At 51.6% G+C, this 25752-nt stretch overlaps 9 protein-coding genes across 9 annotated transcripts; 5 read left to right on the top strand and 4 right to left on the bottom strand.

The window, feature by feature from the left end:
• Nucleotides 1-1190: 1190 nt before the first annotated feature.
• AAFC00_002879 (uncharacterized protein) lies at nt 1191-4464 on the bottom strand (the record flags this gene model as incomplete). Its single annotated transcript, XM_069342263.1, has 4 exons — nt 1191-1457; nt 1537-3022; nt 3080-4043; nt 4104-4464. 4 exons carry the CDS (start codon nt 4462-4464, stop codon nt 1191-1193), a joined length of 3078 nt encoding a protein of 1025 aa, XP_069198764.1.
• Nucleotides 4465-7260: 2796 nt separating this feature from the next.
• AAFC00_002878 (uncharacterized protein) lies at nt 7261-8023 on the top strand (the record flags this gene model as incomplete). Its single annotated transcript, XM_069342261.1, has 2 exons — nt 7261-7901; nt 7966-8023. 2 exons carry the CDS (start codon nt 7261-7263, stop codon nt 8021-8023), a joined length of 699 nt encoding a protein of 232 aa, XP_069198763.1.
• A 1191-nt stretch (nt 8024-9214) lies between these two features.
• Nucleotides 9215-11275, bottom strand: AAFC00_002877 (uncharacterized protein; the record flags this gene model as incomplete). Its single annotated transcript, XM_069342260.1, has 1 exon — nt 9215-11275. The coding sequence occupies one exon, from the start codon at nt 11273-11275 to the stop codon at nt 9215-9217; it is 2061 nt and encodes a 686-aa protein (XP_069198762.1).
• A 2212-nt stretch (nt 11276-13487) lies between these two features.
• Nucleotides 13488-15377, bottom strand: AAFC00_002876 (uncharacterized protein; the record flags this gene model as incomplete). The annotated part of the gene is made up of 5 exons (XM_069342259.1): nt 13488-14132; nt 14191-15057; nt 15129-15151; nt 15216-15267; nt 15327-15377. The coding sequence occupies 5 exons, from the start codon at nt 15375-15377 to the stop codon at nt 13488-13490; spliced, it is 1638 nt and encodes a 545-aa protein (XP_069198761.1).
• A 562-nt stretch (nt 15378-15939) lies between these two features.
• On the top strand, nt 15940-16385 carry AAFC00_002875 (uncharacterized protein; the record flags this gene model as incomplete). The annotated part of the gene is made up of 3 exons (XM_069348486.1): nt 15940-16034; nt 16115-16225; nt 16367-16385. The coding sequence occupies 3 exons, from the start codon at nt 15940-15942 to the stop codon at nt 16383-16385; spliced, it is 225 nt and encodes a 74-aa protein (XP_069198760.1).
• Nucleotides 16386-16426: 41 nt separating this feature from the next.
• On the top strand, nt 16427-17551 carry AAFC00_002874 (uncharacterized protein; the record flags this gene model as incomplete). Its single annotated transcript, XM_069348485.1, has 2 exons — nt 16427-16596; nt 16672-17551. 2 exons carry the CDS (start codon nt 16427-16429, stop codon nt 17549-17551), a joined length of 1050 nt encoding a protein of 349 aa, XP_069198759.1.
• A 2462-nt stretch (nt 17552-20013) lies between these two features.
• Nucleotides 20014-21745, top strand: AAFC00_002873 (uncharacterized protein; the record flags this gene model as incomplete). The annotated part of the gene is made up of 6 exons (XM_069342258.1): nt 20014-20035; nt 20101-20171; nt 20220-20350; nt 20410-20526; nt 20585-21449; nt 21506-21745. 6 exons carry the CDS (start codon nt 20014-20016, stop codon nt 21743-21745), a joined length of 1446 nt encoding a protein of 481 aa, XP_069198758.1.
• A 356-nt stretch (nt 21746-22101) lies between these two features.
• Nucleotides 22102-23166, top strand: AAFC00_002872 (uncharacterized protein; the record flags this gene model as incomplete). Its single annotated transcript, XM_069342257.1, has 3 exons — nt 22102-22628; nt 22713-22938; nt 23035-23166. 3 exons carry the CDS (start codon nt 22102-22104, stop codon nt 23164-23166), a joined length of 885 nt encoding a protein of 294 aa, XP_069198757.1.
• Nucleotides 23167-24199: 1033 nt separating this feature from the next.
• Nucleotides 24200-25552, bottom strand: AAFC00_002871 (uncharacterized protein; the record flags this gene model as incomplete). The annotated part of the gene is made up of 6 exons (XM_069348042.1): nt 24200-24340; nt 24399-24628; nt 24681-25058; nt 25131-25218; nt 25284-25426; nt 25543-25552. 6 exons carry the CDS (start codon nt 25550-25552, stop codon nt 24200-24202), a joined length of 990 nt encoding a protein of 329 aa, XP_069198756.1.
• Nucleotides 25553-25752: the final 200 nt, after the last annotated feature.

The raw sequence follows: 25752 nt of genomic DNA, 5'->3' as shown, positions 1-25752 counted from the left end.
GAACATAGAGAAAGAGAGAGGCATGCTTCAAGCACGCTTGTACGCGAGTGTTGGTTGGTTGATGGGTCGACCAAAGGCTCGATCGATTGATTGGTCGATCGAATGCTCCATGTCCATGTTCATGTCCATGTTCATGTCCATGTCCATGTAAACACCGCACCCTTCACACATCAGGGCAGGGCAGTGCAGGCCAGCTCAAAGGGTGTCGTTGGCTTTTTTTTTCTTTTTATATATACCCCCTCCTATATTTTTTTATCACATCTCGGTCTGTTCAGAAAATAGATAAACCTCGTCGCTTTCTTATCGTCTTCTACTTGCTGGGAATTATGGGGTCAATCATGTCTCTCTCTCTCTCTCTCTCTCTCTCTCTCTCTCTCTCTCTCTCTCTGACATCTTCCAATGTCTTGTGGGGACGGACTAGAATCGATTCTGGCTTGACCTGGCTTGGAATAGTGTCTCTCTGTCGAGAAGTATGTCTTCTCAGTCGAAGAATCAACGACTGTCTTTTTCCATGTTAGGAGCTGCAATAGGAACAAGAATAAATCGATTGAGATTGACTGAGACTGGTTTCCTCGAGGATGCAGTGCATGCTCCTATGGTTATTATGATCCATGGCTGGACCCACCACCAGTACGACTATTACTATTACCGCTACCTATTCGGCATTCCGGCTATCCAGCCATTCAATCCTCATCCTCATCCTCATCCTCATCCTGTTGAAGGAAAAGGGTAAGAGAAGATGCGCGGATAATCCTCCCTCTCGTCCTCCGTTTCGTCTCGGCTGACCAGTGGATATCTGGCCAGCCCGGCTGTCTGCATACTACCTTACGGAGATGAAGTAATGCGTAGTGGAAAGACAGGAAAGGAGATGAGTTGATATCCTCCTCCTCCTTCTTCTTCTTCTTCTTCTTCTTCTTCTTCTTCTTCTTCTTCTTCTTCTTCTTCTTCTTCTTCTTCTTCTTCTTCTTCTTCTTCTTCTTCTTCTTCTTCTTCTTCTTTGTCTTTGTACTCTTACCATGCTTGATCATCCATAGGCACTGTTATTGCTGCTTCCTTGGCCCAATCGTTTTCAATCGGATTTTTCGTGTCGTCCCAGTTATTCGCCGTCTCACCTTTCGCCTTTGATCCAGCGACGACGATCTCGTCCTCGCATGCTGCCGATATCTGTTTCTTGCTCTTCTTTTCGGCATCTATCTTACCGCTCGAGGAGGGTTGGCTTTACTGTGTGAGGGAGCAGTGTTCGAGGCGTTGCTTCGATCACCGTTTCCGTCGGCAATATTTCCCGCTTCAATTGTCTTGCTGCGGGTCTTGGTCTTGGTCTTGCTCGTACGATGCAGTGATGCTGTAGTCGACGATGTCTTCTTCTCGCTCCGCGCTGGTTTCGTCCCTGCGTCCCATGCGTTTACCTTTTCTTTGGAGCTCATACTGCGAGCTGAGGCCGGAGACTTGCTCTTTGACTGTAATTTGGCATTTTCGTGTTAGCAAAAACCATATCATCGGTTCGTAATGGCAAGGAGAGAACACTTATCGCCGTACCTTCAGGTTCAGCACTTCTTCCACGAGCTGCTCTTTGCTCAAGTCCGCCAGTCTGGCCTTCGTCTGCGCCGCGTTATCGTCCTCGATGCGCATCCCGAATTTCCGCTCCAGAGTTTCTTTGCTGCGGTACTTGAAGGTGAAGACGGCATATGGGAGGTTCATCGAGTCGAGATACTCTGGTCGTGCACAGAGGTGAAAGTAAGCGGCCGCCTTGCCGATTTGGACTTGGTGCTTGATTTTCCCTTTTATCGCGAGTGAGGAGTCTTCGGGAATCAAGGGCAGGGGCTCGGCTGGTCCCAGGTACGGATCTTGTGCATTTCTGTTCTTTGCTGAGTCCTGTTCTTCTTTGCTAAGTAGACTGCCCGGACGCTTGTTCCATGATTTCCAGTATTCTTTGGTGTGTGGCAAATGGGGTGCGGTCCCATCACTGCTGTTTGTCGTCTGCTCGGCTTTGGACCGAGAACACGATGCCGTCTTCGCGTGGCCACTCTTTTTGTGACTAGGATTGACATGAGGGTCTCCAGCGTTACCTGCGGACTTATGCTTCTTCTCCTCACTTGTGTTGGCCCGTTCAGAGACTTTGCTAGTCTTTTGAACCTCGCTCACCACCTTCGCATCCCCAGCGACGCTTGTCACTTTGAGCTTTTGGGTAGCACTCGCAGAAACGGACTCCCTTACAGTGCTTTCAGGCTGAGTCTTGCCGATACCACTTGTCCGCCGATATTCCTTGGTCTTGTCTGACGATGGCTGCGCATGATGTTCTTCTGTCTCATGCCAATCAGCGCCAGCAGCTTGACAGGTAACTTGCGCCCAGTCATCCTCTGTTTTGCGATCATTGTGTGCTGCAGATTTGACGCTTCCACCTCGATTGGCTGACTTTGTATGGGAGGACTGTTTCACGGAGCCCTTTTTGGACGTCGTCTCCCACGTGAAGGGCTGGGTGACTTCAACATGTTCTGCTGACTTATTCTCACTATTCCAGGCCTCTGGCGCCGCTTCGGCCCATCCACTCGCTGCGCCGCTGGACTTCTTCGAGGTGTCTTTCTTGTCTTGCTCGTTTGGTGGAGAGGTATGCGATGCACAATGGGACCTCTGCTGATCATCCCAGGCTTCGGCCTTTTCACTGGGTTTGTTGTTCACGTTCCAACTCCATCCATCTTGCTGATCAGAGGAAATGACTTTTCCCCGGTCGTTTGACTGCACCTGATTCTGCGCAGCGTCGTTGTCATCCCATGGACTTTGATAAGCAGCTGACTTGACACCCGAGTCCTGCTTTGCACTGTCGCGAGGGGATGATAATCCATTATGGCTTGACCCACTTTTGCCAGACTTGCTTGTTGACCTGTTGTCTGGATGATATGATGTAGTGTCGTGTGGCTTTTTATCCTCTGACGATGTTGGAGTGTCACTCCAGTCACGCATCTGCCAGCGGCCAGCGGCGGCCGTGTCATGCTGAGCATCATTGTAGGCACTGTGACCATGTGCCCTATGCAAGTATTAGTAGCTTTCGGCATCTACATAACTTATGGTCTCTTGTACTTACCTGCCTGCTTTGGACCATCGAGGTGATGGAGGTAATGATCCCACATCTGGATTTTGCCGCTCGTCAAGAGATTTGCCTACGCGTTCACGTCCGGCACGGGAGGTCTTGGGCGCATGGTGATGATGCGCTCCTGGGGGACCTTGCGCAGGCGGTGGTGCTGAGGCTTCATGTGCGTAGAAACGTTGATTGGTGAAAGGTCTGTCAAATTGGTACGCCTCCGCTGGGTAAGCATAAGGATAATATTGCGGTTCACCACCCGCCGGAGGTGCAGCATGCCCGGAATTCAATGGGTAGCCATTGGGATAGCATGCGACGAAAGGACTGCCTACTGGATATGCATAGCCTCCAAGGTTCTCAGCATGCTGATCAGGCATAGCGTGAAATCTGGTTTGTCTAGGTGGACATGGCGATGTAGCACCATGCAACGGCGTGGACTTCACATCGCGGCGAACTCGCTCTCTACCACTGTAGTGGTCTTCACTCTCGGGAGTGTTGCTCAGTATAGTCTGCACCTGAGGTATAGGTCCGTAATGTGCTACAATAGGGTCAGATGGTAGATGCCATGGTTTCGGGGTGGTCTGCCGTTTGTGCGGTACATCCTTGTGATCGGGATCTACCCTTCTAGCGTAATTGTAGGTATAGCCTGTTCCTGGAGGACACTTCATGGTAGGCCAATCGTCAAGATCTGAATTATCTGCGGCACCATCGAATAGACCCATGAAACCTCCAAGAGTACTACTAGTCTTCTGTGGCGCGTCTGCTTTACTGACCTCTGCCACTTGAGGAGGTGATGCAGATCGCTTTACTGCCACACATGGTGCCTGCTGCGCTGATTTTCTGGCATGGGCGTCCTTCAATAATGGCTCTGGTGCTGGGTTTTCCTTGCACCGCAAAACTACGACTTCAATGGTGCCGACATTGTCAAGGAAGGTAGTACTGACATGCTGAGCCTTTTGCACATTCCCTAGAAGGAAGAGTCAGAGAAGCTGCAGGGCTGCTAACATTGATTTCCTCCCGATCTCACCTGTATTTAGCTCATGGAATGTCCAATCGCGGCCGATGAAGCTTCCATCTGGTTGCTTTGTTTCCTTTTGGCGGGCTCGAAGGTCAATCTCATATTGCTTGGACGGAGTGTTGTGCTCCGGTACCAGCAAGCCTCTTCGGTTTCGGTTGCATTGGTACTGGCCATCTATGAAAACGAAGAATGCGATTCCTGGCGCAACGTATCCCTTGGAGGTGAGATGAATGCTAAAGCTGATGTCTTCGTACGGCACTGCGACGTAAGTCTCTACATGGCCGTCACCATACCTTGTGCCAAACTCATCAAGCTTGAGATCGGTACTCCCGAGCTCGATCGAGCATGTAAGTTGTCTCAGAGTGGGCATGAGAACCGACGGGAATGGAAGGATTGGGTGTGATGGCGATAACGGTGTCCTTATGGTGATGGGAATAGAGGCCGAGAGACGGGATTAAGATAGAGGCCGGCAGATGAAATTAAAATTAACATTGCCGGCAGATCATCAATATAAGGGAGTTGAAAAGCCGGCGTTTGGTGTGCATATGATCTCTTATACTTGCAGTGGACATCCATCACCACGCCCTAGCTCTCACAGGATCTACCTTGCACTTTTACTTGCAGACACCTCCGCGTACTGTGACTACAAACCTCCTTGGATCATAGGTCTCCTATCAACCATCGAGATTCTCACAAGATACAAAAAGACATTAAGCATACGGGTACTGTAAAGCAGGCAACCAAGCTCTGTCAAGCCAGATCCTCCTGGACTACGCGAACCTCTGCGCAGCTGAGCATTTTCTTATCACCTCTCAGTATGCCGAAGTCGGAACTTGCTTGGGTACCACGGTTTTGCCCCATTGAAGGCGCCTTAAAAAGAATACCATTCAAGTATTGTGAGTGTGGTCAGCAGCATGACAAGGACAAGAAAGACAACGAACTGATCCCTCTCGCTACTCCAAGGTGGATGTGGGGTGCATCTGTGATGCCGTTTTCCACGCTTAAGCGCGATAGCGAACTCCCGAACGTCCTCCGCAAAGGCTTCCTCTTTTCATCACGAGTATTCTAAGTCGGCGTACGCGGTCGGCACCTCCGCTGCGCAATGCAAATGATAGCTAATACTTGATGCAACATGCTACTACAAGTGCCTCCTCGTGGCTCGTCGGTGCCGACCGCCCTCTTTTTCAATGGTGCCAAGGCTCGAAGGACGCCTGGTTTCAATTCGAAGCTATCTTACCTTGCCTTACATGCCGCAGCGTAGTTCACCGGTGCTGGCGATGACCAATTGTCAGTGGTATGCGGACCTCGAGTAAGGCGTGGGTAAACCGGTACTCTATAGTATTTGACCGGAGCTTTCTTTTTCCTTAAAGACGACCCCTTCTTCCTGACCCGTTCATGCACTTTTCCTTTGAACCATGGAATAATTTGCCCATCTGCACTCCTCTAGTAAACGCGCACGCCCAGCGTGACACAGCTTCAGGGGTTGCATTACAGCTTAAATCTTCCGGTCCAGTGCAGCAACAGCGCTCCGCAAACAGTACTTCACAACCGACTGGGGTTCTCTCGCAACACGGATCGTGCATCTGTAACGCGAGTGCATGACGCTATATATATACAACACGCAAACGATGGGGGCAACCGCAGAGACTCCATCCATTCAGACCGCACTCGACACGTCGTCGTTGCCGGTCGATCGTCCTACCTTCAAGCCCGGTGTGTGCAGATGCCATAATTGTGGATGTTCTCGCCGCAACGATAGCATCGATCCGAACATGGAGAGTCCAGACGAAGACGACGCCGTGTCAATAACATCGTCCAACGATGACTCGATCAGTGGCCAGGAAGGAGTCGAAAGCATCAATGAGAGACACACCCACTCGAGCAGCTGGCTGTTTGTTCACCACCCACCAATGTCACATGCAAACTGCTGTGACGACGAGGAAAGGACGACCGAAAGCAGGAGAGACTCTGGCAGTTCGGGCTCGATGTTTGTCGAAGCCGGCGACCGCGAGATGAGTCTGAGCACGGGCAGTCTCGCATCTCAGGGCCTCTCGAAGCAAGCTCCCAGCCCAGCACATCCTGGCATGTTCGAGCACATGGGTGACTGGCCAGAGATGATGACCACTAGCGAGGGTAGCTATACACCTTCGGGCTGCAGTCCCATGGACGAACGCCGTGGTAGCTATATGAGCGGTAACTACATGAGTGGTAGCTATATGAGTGGCAGCTGTATGAGCGGCAGATGTGGTCAAGGGGACAGGGACGTTTGAGGGTTTTCCTACCGATGAATTTCATCGGCGTTCACGAAGCTATGAACCATCATGAGGTTATACGATTATTTGGCGACGATTCCGAGCTGGTACCTTTCACATCTGGGTACTTTTGGGTAACGATGATTTAGCGACTACTCCGAGCAGGTACCTTTCACAGCTGGGTACCCTTGGTTACAATGATGAAGCGATTTATGATTTGGAATTCGCATGGTGTTAGGAGGCTGACTTGGTCTGCTTTAGTTTGGATTGTAACGCGTACTACCTTCTTGTACATGTTGTCAGTATAGGTACAGATTGATTTTTAATGATACGCAATCCGGAGCTGGCTTCGTACCAGCACCACAGAGTATAATGGTCTACAAAATGGAGCAATGTATGTGTAAGGTAGACGAGATGCAGTTGAACTCGAGCTCGAGGGGTGGTAAGCAGAAACTCAAAGCTTAGGTCTGTGCACATGTTCCTTCACACTGCAAATGACGTTGTTGCATCCCACGGCATCGGTAAGGCAAGCAGGTGCAGCGTTGTTCCCTTCCCGAGGCCTGGGGAAAAGAGAGGAGTTAAGGTTACATAGTAAACTTAATTACCGGAGCCGAGGCACAATAGTCGTTGCACTACACCTTGCGGGTGCAGGTGGTAAGCATCACATGCATATTTGTATTCGCAGATGCAGATACCAGAACGTCTTCTTTAACCTCCTGGCCTGCTCTGTTCGAGACTGTTTCTTACACAGTGGAAACAAACAATTCGTGGGAGAAAGTCAAGAGCTGCTTCTTTGTTGGTTTCCATTCTTGTCCATCGTTTCTGCGTCGATAACCTCCCCTCAACTTTGATATTTCAAAAAGTATAGAATACTATATTCTTCTGCCAGGCAAATCCAGATCGGCTATACAAACATGGACGTCTCAGGATTACAGGCAGCGCTGGAGAGGATGATTCTCGACCCCAAATACCATGCTCCCTTGACACTTGTCAAAGCCGTCCGCAATGGCTTGGTCTACGGCACCAAAGTCCGCTTTCCCCATGCCCTCGTCATGATCTTTCTCTTCCGATCGGGCACGCTGCAAGAGAAATTCCGCCTGATCTTCAAAGCCACCAGACTGCACGCGCGAAATCTGGCAATGTTCGCTCTAATCTACAAAGGCACCATGTTGGCGCTATCGACGGCCCAAGGAAGAGAACGAGGAGCAGACTCTTTCCTCGCCGGCCTGCTGGGCGGGTACTATGTCTTTGGGAGATACAAGAGTAGTGTCAGCCAGCAGATCGTCATCTATGTCTTTGCGAGAGTGATACTCGGCGTCGCTCAGCTGGCGTTCCAGCCGCCGGGAGACAATACCCTTGTGGGTGCCAAGTACGGTGGCAGAGGCGGGTCGGGGTTCTTGGGGGATGCGCTTGGCTTGTCGGTCGAGGCGAGAGAGAGTATCAGGAAGGGGTCGTGGCCTGTGTTTGCCAGTCTCAGTTGGGCCGGCGTCATGTGGATGTTCAGGTGGTATCCCGACATGCTGCAGCCGAGCATGAAGAGCAGCATGGTTTACATGTGAGTTATTCATCTTCTCTTCCCTCGTCATCAACAACTTCAGTCCGCTGACAACCAAACCTAGATATGAGAATGCCGATAAATGGGACTCTTTCAGGAACTTCCTCATCCACAACAAGTGAGGCGCTCTCCCGGGGGCAAAGAGCAGAAGGAAGCTCAAGAACCCATGCCGAAGAGGACCATGCGCACACCCGCGCTGTCACTTCCACCGTGACCGCTGCGATTACAGTCAACCACTCGGCAGACCGTTCGCAGGTCCAGATTACACCGAAGTCTAAATGGTGAGCCCCGAAAGGAGGCGATCCATATCGTCCTCTGCGCAGAGACGAACATGCTGTCCTGCTTATGACCCCCTTGTCTCGGTTGAAACTTGACCTGTAGCACTCCCATCTACTGGCTTGTATCGGTTACGCGACAAGATAGACAGCAGTAGATCTCGTGCCGCGAGTGAAAGAATCGCATCCGAACCAAGCCACAGTTGAGATATCCGAGGGTGGGGGGCAAGATAAGGAATGAAAGTGCACAAAGATAGCATATCGAGACGCAGAAGGGAAACGCACAGGTAGACTCTATAGTGAGCGTCCAGGGGGGAAGGGTAGAAGCACAGAAGCATATACGAATCTCACACCACGATGGATATCCTACTCTCACCTTTTCGTTCGTCAGACAAGTGTTACAAAATGACAGATACACCCCTCGCAAAAGATCGATCAGCCGTGATTCGTCAGGGAGATGCGAGACGTGCAGAGGACTGCATCTACTAGGTTTGGTGTAGTTGTGATATCGATTCGTCATCTAAGGAATTTGTTCTCGAAAAAGAAAAAAAAGGGGACCACATTCTCCCTCCAAGAATGACATGTAAAGAGAAAAAGGGTGCAAAAGATAGATGGACTTGATAACAAATAAAGCAAAAGACAACGGTGGGTTTTCTCTCTTTTGCACAACCCATCCCTTCCCCCATGTCTCGCGTGAATGTGTGTACGCCTATGTTAACTCCGAGTCCCATGAAGAGTAATTAACAAAAGAGAGCTGTCGTACTCGTGATGATGATAATCTCAACTTCCCTCTTCCCTCTTTTCTCCCTCTCCTCACACAGTATTTCTCCGCCATGATAAATACCCTGTTGTTGATCAATGCTCTGATGATCTCTAACGACCATGAGGATGTTTTTTTGGTATGAAAACGCCCTCGTCGCATTCCCTATTCTCTTCTCTCCCTACCGCACACATATCCAACAACGGCCTCTCTCTCTCGAAGTATGCTGTTTGGCCTCCGAAATGGCTGATCTTCCTGGTAGGAACGAACGGAATGGTCTAGAATGCCCAACTGCCTCGCCTTGCACCAGTACCCCAGTTGTCACCAATGCTCTCCTTTCTGACCATGTTTTTCTCCTGTCTCGCCCACTCCCGGATATATAGCTTCAGTGCTTTCCAACGCGCACATCCGCCCGATTGTAGTTCTTGATCAATCCCATCCCCTCGTCCTTCAAAGTCATCGCCCAATCGAATGTACCCCTTAGGCATGCTCTTCGCAATGTCATCATCGTGGCGTAGCTCCGATATGGGAACACCGCTAATTTTTGCAAGCTCTTCGTCGAAAGGACGAGCGAGTGTAGGATAGCCGAGGGAGAGGTAATTATATACTTGCGTGACGAACGTGTCTGGATAGTCGCTTGCCATGAGATCATCGAGGTCCTTCTCCGTCTTCAGCACGCTGTCAATGTTGATCGAGTCGCTTTCCGAAGGGCTTAAAGGTAGCACAATGCTTGGAGGTACCGGTACCGGTGCTTGGATATCGCTGGGATGGTGCATACGCTCAAAGGGATTGCCTGACTCGACAGCCGGTGTCATCAGCCCTGTCTGGAGCTGTTGCATGTGTGGATTTAGCCCATTGGGCTGGTCTTTGTGTTCGTCAACACAGAATCCTCCCCACAGTCCCTGTCCCTGAGAATGGGTCGAGGCTTGGGCACTCCCTCTGGTGGATGTTTTGTGTAGTTGCGCACCCCACAAACCGTCCGCATCATTTTGCGAGTCAGACTGTTCGCTAAGGTAACACATCTGATGTCGGAGCCTTTGTGATCCCTGGGTGACATCAAAACGAGCGGGTTCGGGCGAAGCAGATCGAGGGAAGCGGATGTCAGCACCGAGCATCGGGGGACGCGCTTGGTCGCGCATTTTCCTCATTTCGGGATCATTCTGACTTGCCACGACATAGTCCTCAACGCCAGGGGTCCACCAAGGCGACTTTGTTGTTGTAGAGGTCCTTCTCGCCGTCGTGCTCGCCGCATTGCGCTCTTGCTCGCGTCGCTCGTGATGAGCACGCATTTCCTGCAACTCCCAATTGCCATGAGTTGAAGTGCGTCGTGCGGGAATGTAATCGTCCTCATCGTGTCCGTCCCAGGTGGCGGGCCGATCGTCAATCTCCATCGAGTCGCTGTCGGATTCCACATCTGCAACGTAATGCGCAACCGGTTCGTGAAAATCTGAGTTGGGAAAGGCGGCCAGCGCCTGCTCTCGGAGTTTCTCTTCCGCCCTTTTGGCTTCGATCATGAGCATGTAGTTGGCAACACTCTCATCGACGCTCTCACGGATCCTAGTAGCGTGTTTATACATCTCAGACATGGCGCTGTCCGAAGTGGTCAAGGGTGAGCCATCTTGGGAGGGACTCGAGGAAATACTCGGTGGATTGCTACGCTCCTCACTCTCCGAGCTCTCAATCGTTTCCAGGTCAGGCATACGGAAGCTGTGGCTGCGGCCACTACCTTGCGAAAGCGTTCGCTCGTTGCGACGCTCGAATGGTCGCAATATGCGACTGGCCATGTCATGAGCTTTCGGAGGCACAGCGATTGGAGCAACCTGCTGGCCAGAGTTGTTGTACGAGGGCCTGACTATATTGGGTGTGAAATCGGTCTTGTGCTCGTCTGAAAAAGTAGGAGCCGCTTCCACTGGCTTGCGCGAGCGTTGGGAAGTGGCAATCAATTCAGGTGTAAACCTCCGCCGTGCAGGCTTTTCCGCAAGAGCAGAGTCTGATGAAGGCGATGCTTCGGTGGTAAGGGTTTTCCTATTGCTGGATGTGGATGTTTCGAAAGGCTTGGGGTTGAGCCTGGATTTGGTGTTCTTAGAGGAGCCTGGAGCCTTAGTACTGCAGGCGGCTGTCGTCTCGAATGGCTGAGCAGAGAACTTCCTCGGCGCTCGACTTGAGGATGATGTAGAACCTCTGTTGCTGTTCTTTGAAGTCTCTACCGGTTCAACGGCGAACTTCCTGGGCGCTGGCTGGGGCATCTTTGCGTCGTCGGCAGGAGGGCTTCGGTTGGATCTGGAGGATGTCTCGGTGGGAATTGGGTCAAAGCGTCTGGCAGGGGCCTCTGAGGGCATGTCGTGTGGTGGCACAGTGATGTGTGCAACGGTGGTGGGTGAAAATACTAGATATTCATGGGCTCAGTCTTCTGTGTTGTCGTGTGCTCGTGCGAGGCAGTGATGCAGCATATGTACCATGCAAAGGGGCCGGACGACTTGAGCCGAGCCGGAGAGACAATTTGGATTCTTCAAGTCTTCGCGGTCAATGTCCTTGTCGCACTATCGATCGGACGAGATGGATCAATATCTGAAAGACTCGACGGGCAACAAAAAGCAGACACCGAATGCGAAATTGTGACGTAAGACGGTTGTCCGGATGGAATTGGAATTGTATGCTTGGGAAGTGTGTCTCAGCGAGATGTCGGCAGAAATTGGAAGTGAGTGCGACTGCAGAGATTTACGATATAGCAGCGGAGAAGGATGTGGTGGATCGATCTGGTGGTATAAGGTGGTAGAGAAGTGGTGAGGTGGTGTGTTAGAGGCTGATGAGGCGAGTCACCACCGTATACTGAAGCCAGAAAGCGTCCGAAGTTTAAAGATAGCTCGAGGTAAACCCCCTTCCTTCTTTCTTGGACCCAGTATGCCACACCTAACGGTGGAAACAGTAAATTGTCTATGGACACAATTGGAGACCCTGAGATCAGGAAAATCGGCTATCAAGATCAAGACCTGACGCGGGATCCTCGATGCTGATGGAGGGGCGGGCACGTTCGAGTACTACTAGTAGTTTTGTCGTGTCGTGCTTATCGCTTTGCATCCAGATATCCGGGAGCGTTGTGGACTGTAGGCCAGAACATTCGCTTCACACCGCCGACTCTGTTTTCACGAGATCATGTGAACGCGAGCAGAGGAGAGCAGAAAGGGAAAGGGGGTTGGGATCTGTGCTACTTCGGCTGTCGACAAAAGAACATCTCAATGGCAACGAGGGCGCCAATAATATAGATTGATAAAGAAAGAGCAGGAAACCTCGAGATCACTTATGGTACTGGTAAAGGTAGAGCACAAGCAAGAACAAGGTACCTTACGGTTATTATTCACCGCTATGAATCTCGCTGAAACGAGTAATTACAGTACATCTGTTTCCACTCCGTGCTTACCCACCTCGCGCTTACCTGACCTTACAGTACCTAGTACACACCCTCGCTCGCCTGAGCCAAAAGGGCACAGGGCAGCGTGCCTGTGCACCACACCCCCGCGGATGCCGCATCCGGACGAGCTTTATAAAAGATGGTACATCAAGCTAAGAAAACAGAAAACGCATGTGCAAGGGTGTGTTCTGGACAGACTCGGACAGCGAAACATTTAATACCGACCTCTGCTGGTCTATGCATGTCCTCCCACTTGCGAATCTACCGTATTCACCTAGGACTTGCTACCATACATTTGATTATCTTGCGAAAACGACAGTGTGTGACTTCGAGGGCGACGGCCGTTGACCAGATACCGCATTATCCCACTGCAGCCCGGGCATTATTGCCTTCATCACGAAGAAACACGTCATACTCACATCGAAAAAGCGTTTGTCCCGGGGTTGCCCACAAAAGCTGAGCGGAGACAGTTCTCGGCATGCGAGTGTCCGTTGGTGCCCGCCGTTTCTGGCTTGTCTCCAGCTTGCCCCATACCTTTTACCCCGACCTGATAAAACCTCAGTGCCAGGAACAAAGGAAAAGCATAAGTCTGTCGGCGTGGCAGCACAATCCGAGTGTGCACAGTGCATAAACCAGTTCCATGGCTACAGTGCATTCCGCGTTGTGTACTGTCTTGGAAACAGACACTGGTGGCGACTGTTTTTCTTCCCTGCAAGCAACATGCCATCAAGAGTATCTAGCCGGTAGGGCTGCAGGTCAGAAGAGATGCACGTATGCCGCTGTTTTATGCATGGATCTTGAGACGAGATACGAGCTCTTCTTCTCGTTGCCCCAGAACGTTAGGCCGTGAAGCTCATAGAGCGCCACAAGAATTTGTATGTGAGCTCACTGGGAATAATACGGCGTAAGCTCGTAATATCCGGACTTTTGGACATTGCACCCTGCCATCTTGTCCCTGTCACGTAGGCAGCAAGTTGTGCTCGCCTTATGTTATGCAAAGCGCAAGATGCTCGGTCTGAATGCACTTGGTGTCCCCTTTCTAGGGCAGTCTCGGTAATTCGAGGGTAGGTAGGCTTTGGTCATTTCACTAACATCTATTTTTGTACACCTTCAGGTACCACTTCCCTTTCTCCTCTATTCGTTTACCTGCTCAGGGCAATGTCGTCGATTCTGAGGATCATTCTGACCGTCTCGGTGGCCAGCTCAATAGCGCTGGTCGAGACCAAAAGAGGTTGCATGACACCTTCGCCCTCGCCGATAGTCTTCTCGCCTGCCTCTCCACCCATGATACCAACACCTCCGCGCTTGATACTGACGCCGACGTTGGTCTCGCCGGTTGCGTGCCGTGATCGGAGTTCGGTCACGACCTTGATCGAGTTGAGACCAGCGTTCTCTGCCAAAGTGATGGGGATGATTTCAAGTGCCTCGGCAAAGGCCTTGAAGCATATGCTATCGGGGTATGAGGATGTAAGGGCGTCGCGAGAAAGCTTGGTGGAGACAGCCATCTCGGGAGAACCTCCACCGGGGAGAAGAGCCTTCTTCTTGACCAAGCAGCGGAGCACACACTGTGCATCGTGGATACTTCGCTCGGCCTCGTCCAGAATCATGGGGTTGGCACCTCTGACGATGATGCTGACGGTCTTGGGGCTGGAGGGAGTTAATGACTTGACGCCAGTGACCTTGACGGTGCGGGAGCCCAGGATGGACACCTCCTCGACCAGATCTGCCGAGGCGAGTTTGTCCTCGGAGAAAGAGTCGACATCTGCGATGGGCTTGCAACCGGTGCTCTATGAAGTGAAAATGATTAGCGGTGTCCTTGTAGATGTGGATAGATGATAGCCATACCTTGCAGATGAATTCAACCTCGTCCCTCTCGATGTCCTTGACGCACATGATACCGAGCTTGGCGAGGAAGTGGAGCGAAAGATCATTGACGGCGTCGCGCAAGATGGATTTCTGAATGAAGAGAACATTGCACTTGGCCTTCTTGATCTTCTTGACCATGTTCAGCAAGTAGGTGCGCTCCTCCTTTAGGATCTTGTCCATCTGTCTGTAATCGTTGACGACGATCTGGTTCTCCATGTCGGGTTTGGGAGGGCTGAGTTGGAACTGGATCAGAGCGATTCTAGCCTTCTCGATCCTGGTGGGACCGCCACCGCTCTTCACTGCCTGCTGGCTGAGGACGAGACCATCGACCATCTCGCTGTCATCAATGACACCACCGACCTTCTTCAACATTCTGATGTTCTTCAAGTCGACGTTGTCTGCGACCTTGGGGTCAATGATCTTGAGGACGGAATCGACAGCCATGGGAGCCAGCTTGGGTTCTTGAGAAACGATCTTGGAGGAGAGCGAGGTGGAAGCGGCCTTGAGGAGGGTTTGTCGGTCGGTGAGGGAGATGGGGACTGATATTGAGTGGAGAGTCTCGACGGCGTTCTCTGCAGCGCGCTGGAAGGACTCGGAGATGACAGTTGGGTGGATACCCTTGGCCAAAAGGCGCTCGGCAGCGCCCAACAAGCTACCAGCAATGACAACAACTGAGGTGGTACCGTCTCCAGCTTCGATGTCTTGGGCGTTGGCGAGGTCGACAAGCATTTTGGCGGCAGGATGGAGGACAGACATGTCTCTCAACATGGTGTTTCCGTCGTTTGTGATGATGGTCTCTCCCTTGCCCGTCTGGATCATCTTATCCATACCCCTGGGTCCCAGCGACTGTTTTCACGGTATTAGCGCGCATGCTCGACGAAGATTATCATGTTGGCGGTGGCAGCGTGGTGAATTACCGTTCGAATGGCATCGGCGACAGCTAAGAGAGGTCATGGTCAGCACGAACACGGTGGGTATGAAAGATGCAGCTGAATGTCACAGACCTCTAGCAGCCACAATATTGGCTGTTCGCACAGCCTGGGGCTTCTCCTTGTCCTGTACATGGCATTAGTGACCGAGACGATGATGCAAGCTGGTGGGAAATATATAACTACCTTGAAGGCATTGTTCCCAGCGTTGCTGGCAGGAGGCGCTACTTGCGCCATCTTGGAGGATTAGATGCGAAGTAAGAAGATGACTCTTCTTGAACCAAAGGAAGTAAGGGACTCTATGCTGTACAACAAGTACAATATCTGTGATATGGATGGATGATTATATGTGATCCCCTTGCCAAATGCGCTCTCTAAGCTGCACCTGCCTCTTCTCCGAAATTCTTAACTACTCTCTCTAAACAAGCCTGAGACGGCAGGCGGCGATTGAGTCATGCCGCAAGACAAACACAGCAAACCATGATTCGACTGCGCTCTGACGTCTCCCGGCGTAGCTCTACGCTAAGGTACTCTCTACAGTACAGTACAGTGAGTGCAGCAGCAACAGCGATACTAATCCTCTATTGTTGTCTTGTCCATCGCTTCTCCATCACCACTCCATCATCGACTCCGACATAATACCATCATCAACATCCTGAGCCACCACGAGTCTTCTTGCATCATCTGTCTGTCCCATACAGTATCAGCCTGGACGAGAGAAACACCATCCGCTGCTATCATCATCTGGTCATCGCCGTCCCATTCGCCGCTCTACCTTCGACAATCCACATAATCCACAATGCCCAGCGCAACGGGCTCGAACTGGGAGAAATACCAGAAGAAATTCGCCGATGATGAGGTAGAAGAGAAGAAGATCACCCCTCTCTCTGACGAGTGAGTACCGTCGACTTTGACTGCTGCAGCATACCATCTACCTACTGGGCCCTTTGCTTATTCATCCATTCTCCTCACAGGGACATCCAAGTGTTGAAGACATATGGCGCTGCTCCTTATGCCGCCGCGCTGAAGAAGCTCGAGAAAGAAATCAAAGACAAGCAGACTAGTGTGAACGAGAAGATTGGTAAGTCCCCGGCTTACTTGTTGCCCAGTCCGCGCGCTCAGGGACATACATGCTAACTTATCATGAACAGGTGTCAAGGTACACTCCGCCCTGGTGTCGAGGCTTATCGTCTTCTTGCGCTTTCTGACACTCGTCCTATCTATAGGAATCCGACACCGGTCTAGCGCCTCCGCATCTGTGGGATATCGCCGCCGACCGACAACGCATGCAAGAGGAACAACCCCTACAAGTCGCCAGATGTACAAAGATCATTCCCGACGAGAAGGATTCCGACAAGAGCAAATATGTCATCAACGTCAAGCAGATCGCAAAGTTCGTCGTGAACCTGGGCGAGCGTGTATCGCCCACTGATATCGAGGAGGGCATGAGAGTCGGGTGCGTACAGTCTACCATTACCAACAACTCCCATCTGCTTTTGTCCTGGTCTCGGTGCTAACCTCACATCTGCAGTGTCGACCGCAACAAGTATCAAATCATGCTTCCTCTACCGCCAAAGATCGATCCTTCCGTCACCATGATGACTGTCGAAGACAAGCCAGATGTCACCTATGGCGATGTCGGTGGATGCAAGGAGCAGATCGAAAAGCTGCGTGAAGTTGTCGAGATGCCCCTTCTGTCACCCGAACGATTCGTCAATCTCGGCATTGACCCTCCCAAGGGTGCTCTGCTCTACGGCCCTCCAGGAACCGGTAAGACGCTCTGCGCGCGAGCAGTCGCCAACAGAACCGACGCCACATTCATCAGAGTCATCGGATCAGAGTTGGTGCAAAAATACGTTGGTGAGGGTGCCCGCATGGTGCGAGAGCTGTTCGAGATGGCCAGGACGAAGAAGGCTTGCATCATCTTCTTCGACGAGATCGATGCCGTCGGTGGAGCTCGTTTCGACGACGGTGCCGGAGGAGACAACGAGGTCCAGAGAACCATGCTCGAGCTCATCACCCAGCTCGACGGTTTTGACGCAAGAGGAAACATCAAGGTCATGTTCGCCACCAACCGACCTTCGACCCTCGACCCCGCCCTCATGCGTCCCGGACGTATCGACAGAAAGATCGAGTTCTCGCTGCCCGACATGGAGGGCCGCGCAAACATTCTCCGTATCCATGCCAAGAGTATGAGTGTCGAGCGCGACATCCGATGGGAGCTCATCAGTAGACTGTGCCCGAACTCGACCGGTGCCGAGCTCAGGAGTGTCGCCACCGAGGCCGGCATGTTCGCCATCCGAGCGAGGAGAAAGGTTGCCAGCGAGAAGGACTTTTTGAGCGCTGTGGAAAAGGTCATCAGAGGCGGCCTCAAGTTCAACAGTACCGCCGCTTATGCCCAGTACAACTAGACCAAGCAGGCGCACGGGGGACCTCCTTTCCTGTATCACCAGCAGCAGACTTTCGACGAAATAGCATTGGCGCAGAGCGACAAACTTCTGCGCATCGGGGGCGTTGGTGGTGTGTTGAGCCCCGTCACATACGTATAATCTTATGTCGACCGAGCCAATTGACGCTTTGATCAATTCTTCTTCTCCATTTCAATACCAATCATTTCCACATCCATTGAAGTTTTGAATCTATCGAAACACTTTTGAGGAAACTCATTGACCATCATACATAGACATGCCCAATACAAGCTTGATGTCCAGAAAGCCCCAACCCACTCTGATCCGCTATGATACAAGCCCAGTTAACTGCCATACAGTCCCGCCTCCCCAAGCTTAGCTGTGCAAGAGGTCAACGTTTCACCTGCACCAACAATCCTCTGTTGTCCATCACCATTGCCATCACTGCCAAACGATTCTAGCGAACAGCACAGCGACCAATGCCCATCCTGCGCCCCCATGACGCGCAACCGCTCTCCGCGCTATCGACAAGTCTATCGGCGCAACTAACTCTGCTGTTGGCGACAAGACAAGCGATGGGGTCGCATTTCCAGCGTCGACGTGTGCTGTGGCCGCCGAACCGGATGTGGATGTGTTGCCAGTTGCGCCATTGTCTGTACTACTGCCGCATAGCCAGTCAAGATAGGCATAGGCGTCTATCATGGCCATCAATCAATATGCCTGCTTGATTCACAATGCTGGGATTCAGAGCACATAAGCTCACCTGCACGATCGGATTTGTCTCTGTCTATAGCTGACTTGTCCTGGCCAACGTCGACGTCGCACACAAGCCGTACACTTCTGCCACCCTTGAAAGAACAGACGCCGTTCCTCAGGCCTGAATCATCAATCGACACATACGTATCCTGGCCGACGCAACCACTAACGCTGTACAAGTGCAAGCGACAAGCACTCATGACCGATTCGTCAGAATAAGTCGGGAGAAAACTCAGGAAAGCGTACGGAGACTCTGTACATGTTCCGTTCCTGACCAAGAGCGCAAGAGATGCCGGGTCGTCGCCATATCCAGGGACGTAAGATTGGATGCATGCAAACTCAAGTTTGGGCGCTAAGGTCATACTAATGTTCCCACCCACTGGCAAGGAAGCAGCCGTGGCTCCAACTTGAGAAGTGGTGTCGTTACTGCAGGCATGATTGACACAGGCCGAAACGGTGTCTATCCAGGACTTGAGACACAGATCAGGCTCGTGGTTCGCCGAGAAGGGGGTTATGCATGTAGACTTGTCGAGTATCAAGTCAGCTCCAGTGGTGTACTCATAATGGAGTCTGACTTAGAACTACATATTCAGGACCAACTTACCATGCATGGGGGCATGTGGGTAGTCTGAGCAGTTGACAGAGAGATGGGAAAGACAAGGCCAAGGAGGCCAAGATAAGAGACTCTGGTCATGATCATGATCTCTGATCGAGGGGGGTGATGTTCTGCTTCCAAGAAAAGGATGATTCCTTACTATTCAAACAAAAGAGCCAGGCCAGCCACGCGATCTAACGAACGTCTTGAGATAAGCTGAATACTCGTCGGTGGTACTGTAAGCTATGGGTGGACAAAATCAATAACATCGGAGCAAGGACTATGCTATCAATGGAGTAGCAAGCCTCGTGCATGGTTACAAGATGGCAGGCACCATATATGCTGAGTGAGTCGCGACTGCCGCAATGCACTGTGCCTTCAACCTTTCTCCATGGTATAACTCGTATATCGAAGGCGATTTGCTTGAACTACCTTAGGTAGGTACATACTCTACATTCATGATACGTCCTATCCACGGAAAAGGATGGTACAAGTATGGCCTACACTGCGAACATCTAAATAGCAACGCAATTTTTTATCAGTATATAACTACAGTCCTAATTTGTGCACAAAAAGGCAGACTCGACTTCCACAGTATTGGGTCGAGCAGGCAGTGAACTGACACAAAAAAGTCTCCGCTCCCGGAATCGAACCAGGGACCTTCCGATAACAACGTTATGCTTAATCTCTGGTTAACCAAGAGACGACTTCAATTACAGTCGGACGCGATAACCAACTACACCAAGCAGAGGGGAGGTGAAATTGAATCTAAACTCTAGTCTATATGATTCATGCAGCATTCTGGAGAGGTTGCCGTAGAGGAATCATTTTTGTGGTCGACCGCAATAGTGACGGATATGGTTTGTAATATTGCGACATCAAAGCATGAACGTGAGAGTAATATACCTTGGGTTCTTCAAGCCGGAGCCACAGTGTGCAATTATCTAATTGAGTGCGGTCCAGAACGATCCGTTAAGGTATTTTAGGTAACCATCGTAATCCGTGTGATAGTTTCAGAACGCTCCACGTCACTGCAGCTGCTGGTGCAATACTTTAAAGTCTGAACCACCGACGACCGTGAGCCTTCAGAATAACACCATATAAGTATCAAATCATGGAGTACGACACAAAGACATGTGAGCTACTATTCCCATATGTGATATGTTCAGTTCAACTCAAGACCGAGCCTAACATCTGTTAGTACCATACGTCACTTCTGATGAGGCGTCTTTCGCCTACATCTCAGCCCGCGATCGATGGCCGGTCATTCTGGTAGGAGAATCGAACGAGTGATGGCGGGAGGTTAATTGACTGTTCCAGACTGGTGCCATTGATGATATGCACAAGGCGACCTCGAATGCTACCGACCCCGAAAAGCAAGCAGAAGGCAAAAAGATCGTGGAAGGTCTTGCTAAACTCAAACATGAATTGCAACACGACCGTCAGCTTCCGTAAGTATCAAATGAACACACTTCGTTCCGGCAAGAAATGCTGATCCAAGGGTACATAGCCCACTCCCGGATGATGGACAGCCTGATATTGCAGGTTACAACAGAGAATTGGAGCAACTCGGAAACCCAAAATGGTTCGGCGTACCTTGGTTGTACTCGGAATGCTACCTCTATCGGTTCGTGACTGTACTACTCAGCGATTTCAAGGCCATTTTCCTGATCATGTTCACGTAGTCGTCTGAGCACATTCTTTGCCATGTCAAAGTACTGGAAGGGATATGACGTGTTCAACAAGCAGAAGCTGTCCACTTTCAGGTCTTCTCGTCCTGCGGTACTGGAGCTTGCATCTCGTTACAACGAACTCACCAAGCAACTCGAAGAGGAGAAAGCTACCGCTGGATCAAGGACAGAAGAGGAAAGCAGGGCTGCAGAGAAGATGCTCTTCACCGAGATGTGCGAGATCTGCCTCTGGGGCAACGCCACTGATCTGTCACTATTGACCAATCTCTCTTACGAAGATATCCAGAAGCTACAGGGAGCCAAGGCGCGCAAGGCAGCCGAGAACAACATCATTGTAAATGATTTCGATGCTGCTTTTGACACACTTTACGCAGCGCAGAAGTCGGGCAGCAAGGATCGACGTATTGACATTGTCCTCGACAACGCTGGCTTCGAGTTATTTGTCGACGTCGTGCTAGCCGGCTATCTACTACAATCTGGACTTGCCACTACGGTTGTGCTCCACCCCAAGAACATTCCTTGGTTCGTTTCAGACGTCATCCCCAAGGACTTTTCTGATCTACTCACCGTCTTGGTCAACGCCAAGGACTTTTATGAGACGGCATCCGAAGATGACAAATTCAAGGATGTGACGCCAGAGAAGCTCAGTGAGAAGGAGTGTGCAGATCTACAGGCGCTCTTCGAGAACTGGAGCGGGCTTTACAGCGAAGGCAAGATTGTGCTCCGTCCGAATGCGTTCTGGACCGAAGGTGGAAGCTACTGGCGCCTACCCTCACAGGAACGGCTGTACGAGGATCTTAAGGAGAGCGAGCTTGTGATATTCAAGGGCGACCTCAACTACCGCAAGCTCACTGGCGATGTAGGTCTCGTGTGCAGATATGCTTATACAGTTGCATACTAATAATGTTGTGCTAGGCTATGTGGGACCCCAGCACTCCATTTACAGAAGCTATCGGACCCCTTGGACCTGGATCTGGCATGCGCACTCTGGCACTGAGGACTTGCAAGGCAGATGTTGTGGTAGGTCTACCACCCGGCAAAGACGAAGAACTGAGGAAGACCGAGGGCGGGGGTGGTGACAGCGGGAAGCGCAAGTGGGCGTGGAGTGGTAAGTATGCCGTAGTGGAGTTCTGCGACGGCAAGAAAGCTGCCTGAGCTCCTGTCGAGATGGAAGACAGCCATATGGACTGTCTATTGAGAGGAATTCCAGAAAGATTACAAGGCTAGAGTATAGATATAAAAGGCTACCGACGTAGCTGCTAGACTGTATGCCGTAAGGTAGTTGTGTATATATCGAAGCTTTGACCACAGGCGTCATCTCCAGAGCACCTGCACTGTGCGGCATACATGACATCTTCAGTCAACATTTCTTGAAACTGCGTGCATCTTGATTCGAGTTTATTGGCTTGCTTCCAACCTTGTTCCATATCCAGTCCTTGACCAAGGAAACTAACGTCTTGCAATTGCCAACCTACAAACAGCCGTCTCGTTCTCAGCAAGCATCTCCGGTCATGTCAGCCCACCCCTCAGCCCACGACCCAGACGCCGACAAATTGGCGACATCGTGTTTCGACCTGCTCCTGATCGAACTCGTGCCCTTAGCACAACGCATAGTCGCCGACCTGCACGCCAAAGAAGCCCTCTTGATCCGTCAAAGCCAACACTTGTCTCTGTCATCCACGACGACGACGACAACAAACTACACTTCGCCGACATATGTCAAGAAGAACACATCGACAGCGGCGACGACGACAACACCTGGGGCCAACAATGGACCTGATCGGACGAGTGTGCTGAGCAGCAATGGAGGAGACGCTGAGAGTATAGGAACCTCGAAAGCCGCCATGGGGTCGCTGGGTGGAGGAGGCGCCGAGACGTTCACGGGAACTGGTCTAGGCATCGGTCACGGCATAGGAGACGGCATGGGCGGAGGAGCAGAAGGAGGAGGAGGAGCACAAGACGACGAAGAAGCGCGAGAGGCCGTGTTCCACCGTCTTGACGCGCTCGGGTACCGAGTCGGACAGGGCCTCGTGGAGAGGTGCGTGTTGTCATTCTATGGGAATGCCCTTCCCCCACCGATGCATTCATGACTGACTCTCTCTCTCTCCCTTCGCCAAATCAGATTCTCAGCACAGTCACCCCGCCCAAACGCACCACTGGACATGATCAAGTTCCTCTGCAAAGACCTCTGGACTCTCGTCTTCCGCAAGCAAATCGACAACCTAAAGACAAACCACAGGGGCACGTTTGTGTTGACAGACAGCCGCTTCCCGCCTCTTTCGCGCATGTCTGTGGACAGAGGTCGTGGAGCCAGAGGTCTCGAAGAGGCATTGGGGCGGGCACAAGCCGTGAGTTTTCTTTCCCTTACCACCCTCCAATTCCCCCTTCTCTCAGGCTTCAGAGTCAAGACAAAAAAAAGCTGACCAGCAAACCCCGCCGAAAAGTTCCTCTGGTTCCCCTGCGGCATCATCAGAGGCGCCCTGAGCGGCTTCGGACTCAACGTCACCGTGCAAGCGGAAACGAGCGATCTCAAGAGCGCCGTCTTCCAGATCCGCACCGTCGGCTCGAAACCCTGATTTGTTTTTTTCTCGCCCATCAAGAGAAAAAGGGAGGACCCACAGCACGGAGACTCTACAATAATGTATCTCATCAAGCCTTACTCTGAGCTGCCACGGATTCGACCGGGCCGAACCTCGAACTTCAGGAAACGATACGAGCGAGAGATCACTTCGCATTGCGTGCAATACATACTGCCATCACAAGAGAGGGGAGAGGAAAAGAAAGACGGAAAAGAGTCTCTATCCATGGCTACACAGAGCCAGAGCCAGAGCCAGACACAGACACAGACACTCGTTCTGCCGTCTCCTCACTTTTCCAGCCATCAGACGACAAAGAGTAGCCCCAGCTCGACCGAACCTGCGCGTGCGACTGATCACTTTCGGGACCTGATCGCGCCTGGGCACATACGACACGAAGTGGCGTGGCGTGGCGTGGCGTGGCGTGGCTGCGTGACTGGCCACTCAGTCTGAAGGCCGGCCTGCTTTTTCGTGGCGAGTCGAGTGATACTGCGGGTGGGGACATCTGCTGCGACAACCCTTTTGCATTCTGCGAGTCGGACCGGGGAAAGATCAAGACTGGAGCTCACGCTTTTCGAGTAACAAGGAGGCGGAGAAGGTCGTGCCAACTGTCTGTATGTGTCTGGTCTACTTTGCTTCGGCTCATCGAACGGGTTACCCCAAGTCTAGGGTTTCACACAAGACTCCGCCAAACCGGGCCCCCATTGTCGCATGAACTTGGCAGAAAGAACATGGCGAGCATAAGAAAAGAAAAGAAGGATTACACTGTGGTCAAGCAGCAGTACTTTGAATTCTGGGGTTAGCTCGAAGAATATCGTCGCAAAATATTGCCATGTTCGAGATTTCTCAATTAAACCATTTCCCCAAGACCCCTCCCCCAGCACACGCCTTGGCTCACAATCGACCTTTTATCTTCGTGGTATCAATGTCGGGGGGCCTGAATATGCATCAAATCGTTGAATCAGAGCCTATCTGCCCACATTCAGGTTAGCCATGTCTTTGGGATCCAGATGGTCGACACAAATGGGTAATCTCACTTTGGGGGAGGGTTCTTGATGAACTCGACACCCTTGCTGATGTTGCCGCCAAGGCCCTCGTAGCACTTGGTGAGAAGCTTCTTCTCGTAGTCGTTTGCATCGCCAACAACGTTGATGGCCTTCTTGGCACCCTCGGGCTGTGAACCATGTCAGTACTACTTTCTTGACCAGCTAGCATGGATAGAGAAAACTTACGCCTAGCTCGACTGGCACGGAGAAGAACTCGCAGCCGGTCTCCTTTGCGATGGCATCACCACCCTCGACACCGGCGAGGTAGACAAAGGTAGGCTCGGTAATGCCGCTCTCGCCCTTCACGGCCTTGATGAGCTTCTCTGCGAAGCGGTAACCGGCATATGCCATTGAGAGGGTTGCGGAACCGGCACCGTCCTTGGCCTTCACGACCTCATCACCGCCGAATTGCACACCTGAGATCAAAGTCAGACACAGCGACGAGCAAGCATCAAGCACAATACTTACGGTACGTTAGTGCATCGAGCTTGTCTGAGGGAACGTTGACGGCGGGCTTGGCCTGACTCCAGAGGGGAACAATGGTCTCGCCAGAGTGGCCACCGATGACAGGAATGGTGGTCTTGGCCGGGTTCTTCTCGCCAGTGATCTCTGCAACAAAGGTCTCGGCACGGACAACATCAAGGGTGGTCACACCAAAGAGCTTCTTGGGGTCGAAGACGTTGGCAGCCTTGAGAACCTCGGCTGCGATGGGGACGGTGCTGTTGACGGGGTTGGAGATGACGAGGACGAATGCCTTGGGGCAGAACTCGGCAACACCCTTGACCAAGTCGCGAACGATTCCGGCATTGATCTTGAACAGGTCGTCACGGGTCATACCGGGCTTGCCTGTGAAGACGAGTCAACACCCCGTATCTTCCCGCCCTCGGGTGAAGCGTTACAGGGTCTGGTATGACTTACGAGGAATACCGGCAGGGATGACGATCATGTCGGCACCGGTGAAGGCCTTCTTCATACCGTCATCCTTGGGGAGGAAACCCTCGATTTTCTGTTGGCGGAGTTCAGCGCACTGCTCTTTGGACATCGGAATGCAGGGCCCGAGGTTATACTCACAGCTGGCGTCGAGATGTGGGACAGGTCGGCAGCAACGCCGGGAGTGTTGACAACATCGTATAGAGAGAGCTGGTCGATCAAGGGCGACGACTTGAGAAGAAGAGATAGAGGCTGGCCGATGCCGCCGGAAGCTCCTGCGACAACTGTATTACAGAGCAGTGGTCAGCGCACGTATATCCCATACTTTTACACAGATATCGCTCGATTGAGAAGGAGCGAGGGTAATGGATGAGAGAGCTTTTCCCCGCATTTCACTCACCAACTTTCATGTTTACGGTGGGGTTTCTGGGTAGTGTCTGGGTAAAGTGGACTGGAGAAAGTGGACTGGAGATGGAATCACAAACTTGCAGCAGTTTGTGAAGAGAGTAGAGACTAGAAGTCAAGAAGCAACGGATATGAGTTGAGTTGTGATGTTGAGGGGAAAAGAAGAGAGAGGGAGAGAAAAGAGCTGGTTCAAGAAGGATAGCAC

This window comes from Neodothiora populina (genome assembly GCF_041146345.1).
Source record: "Neodothiora populina strain CPC 39397 chromosome Unknown canker_contig_15, whole genome shotgun sequence".
NCBI lineage: Eukaryota > Fungi > Ascomycota > Dothideomycetes > Dothideales > Dothioraceae > Neodothiora > Neodothiora populina.
The sequence above is the reverse complement of the archived record's forward strand: the minus strand, read 5'-3'. Positions and strand labels throughout refer to the sequence as shown.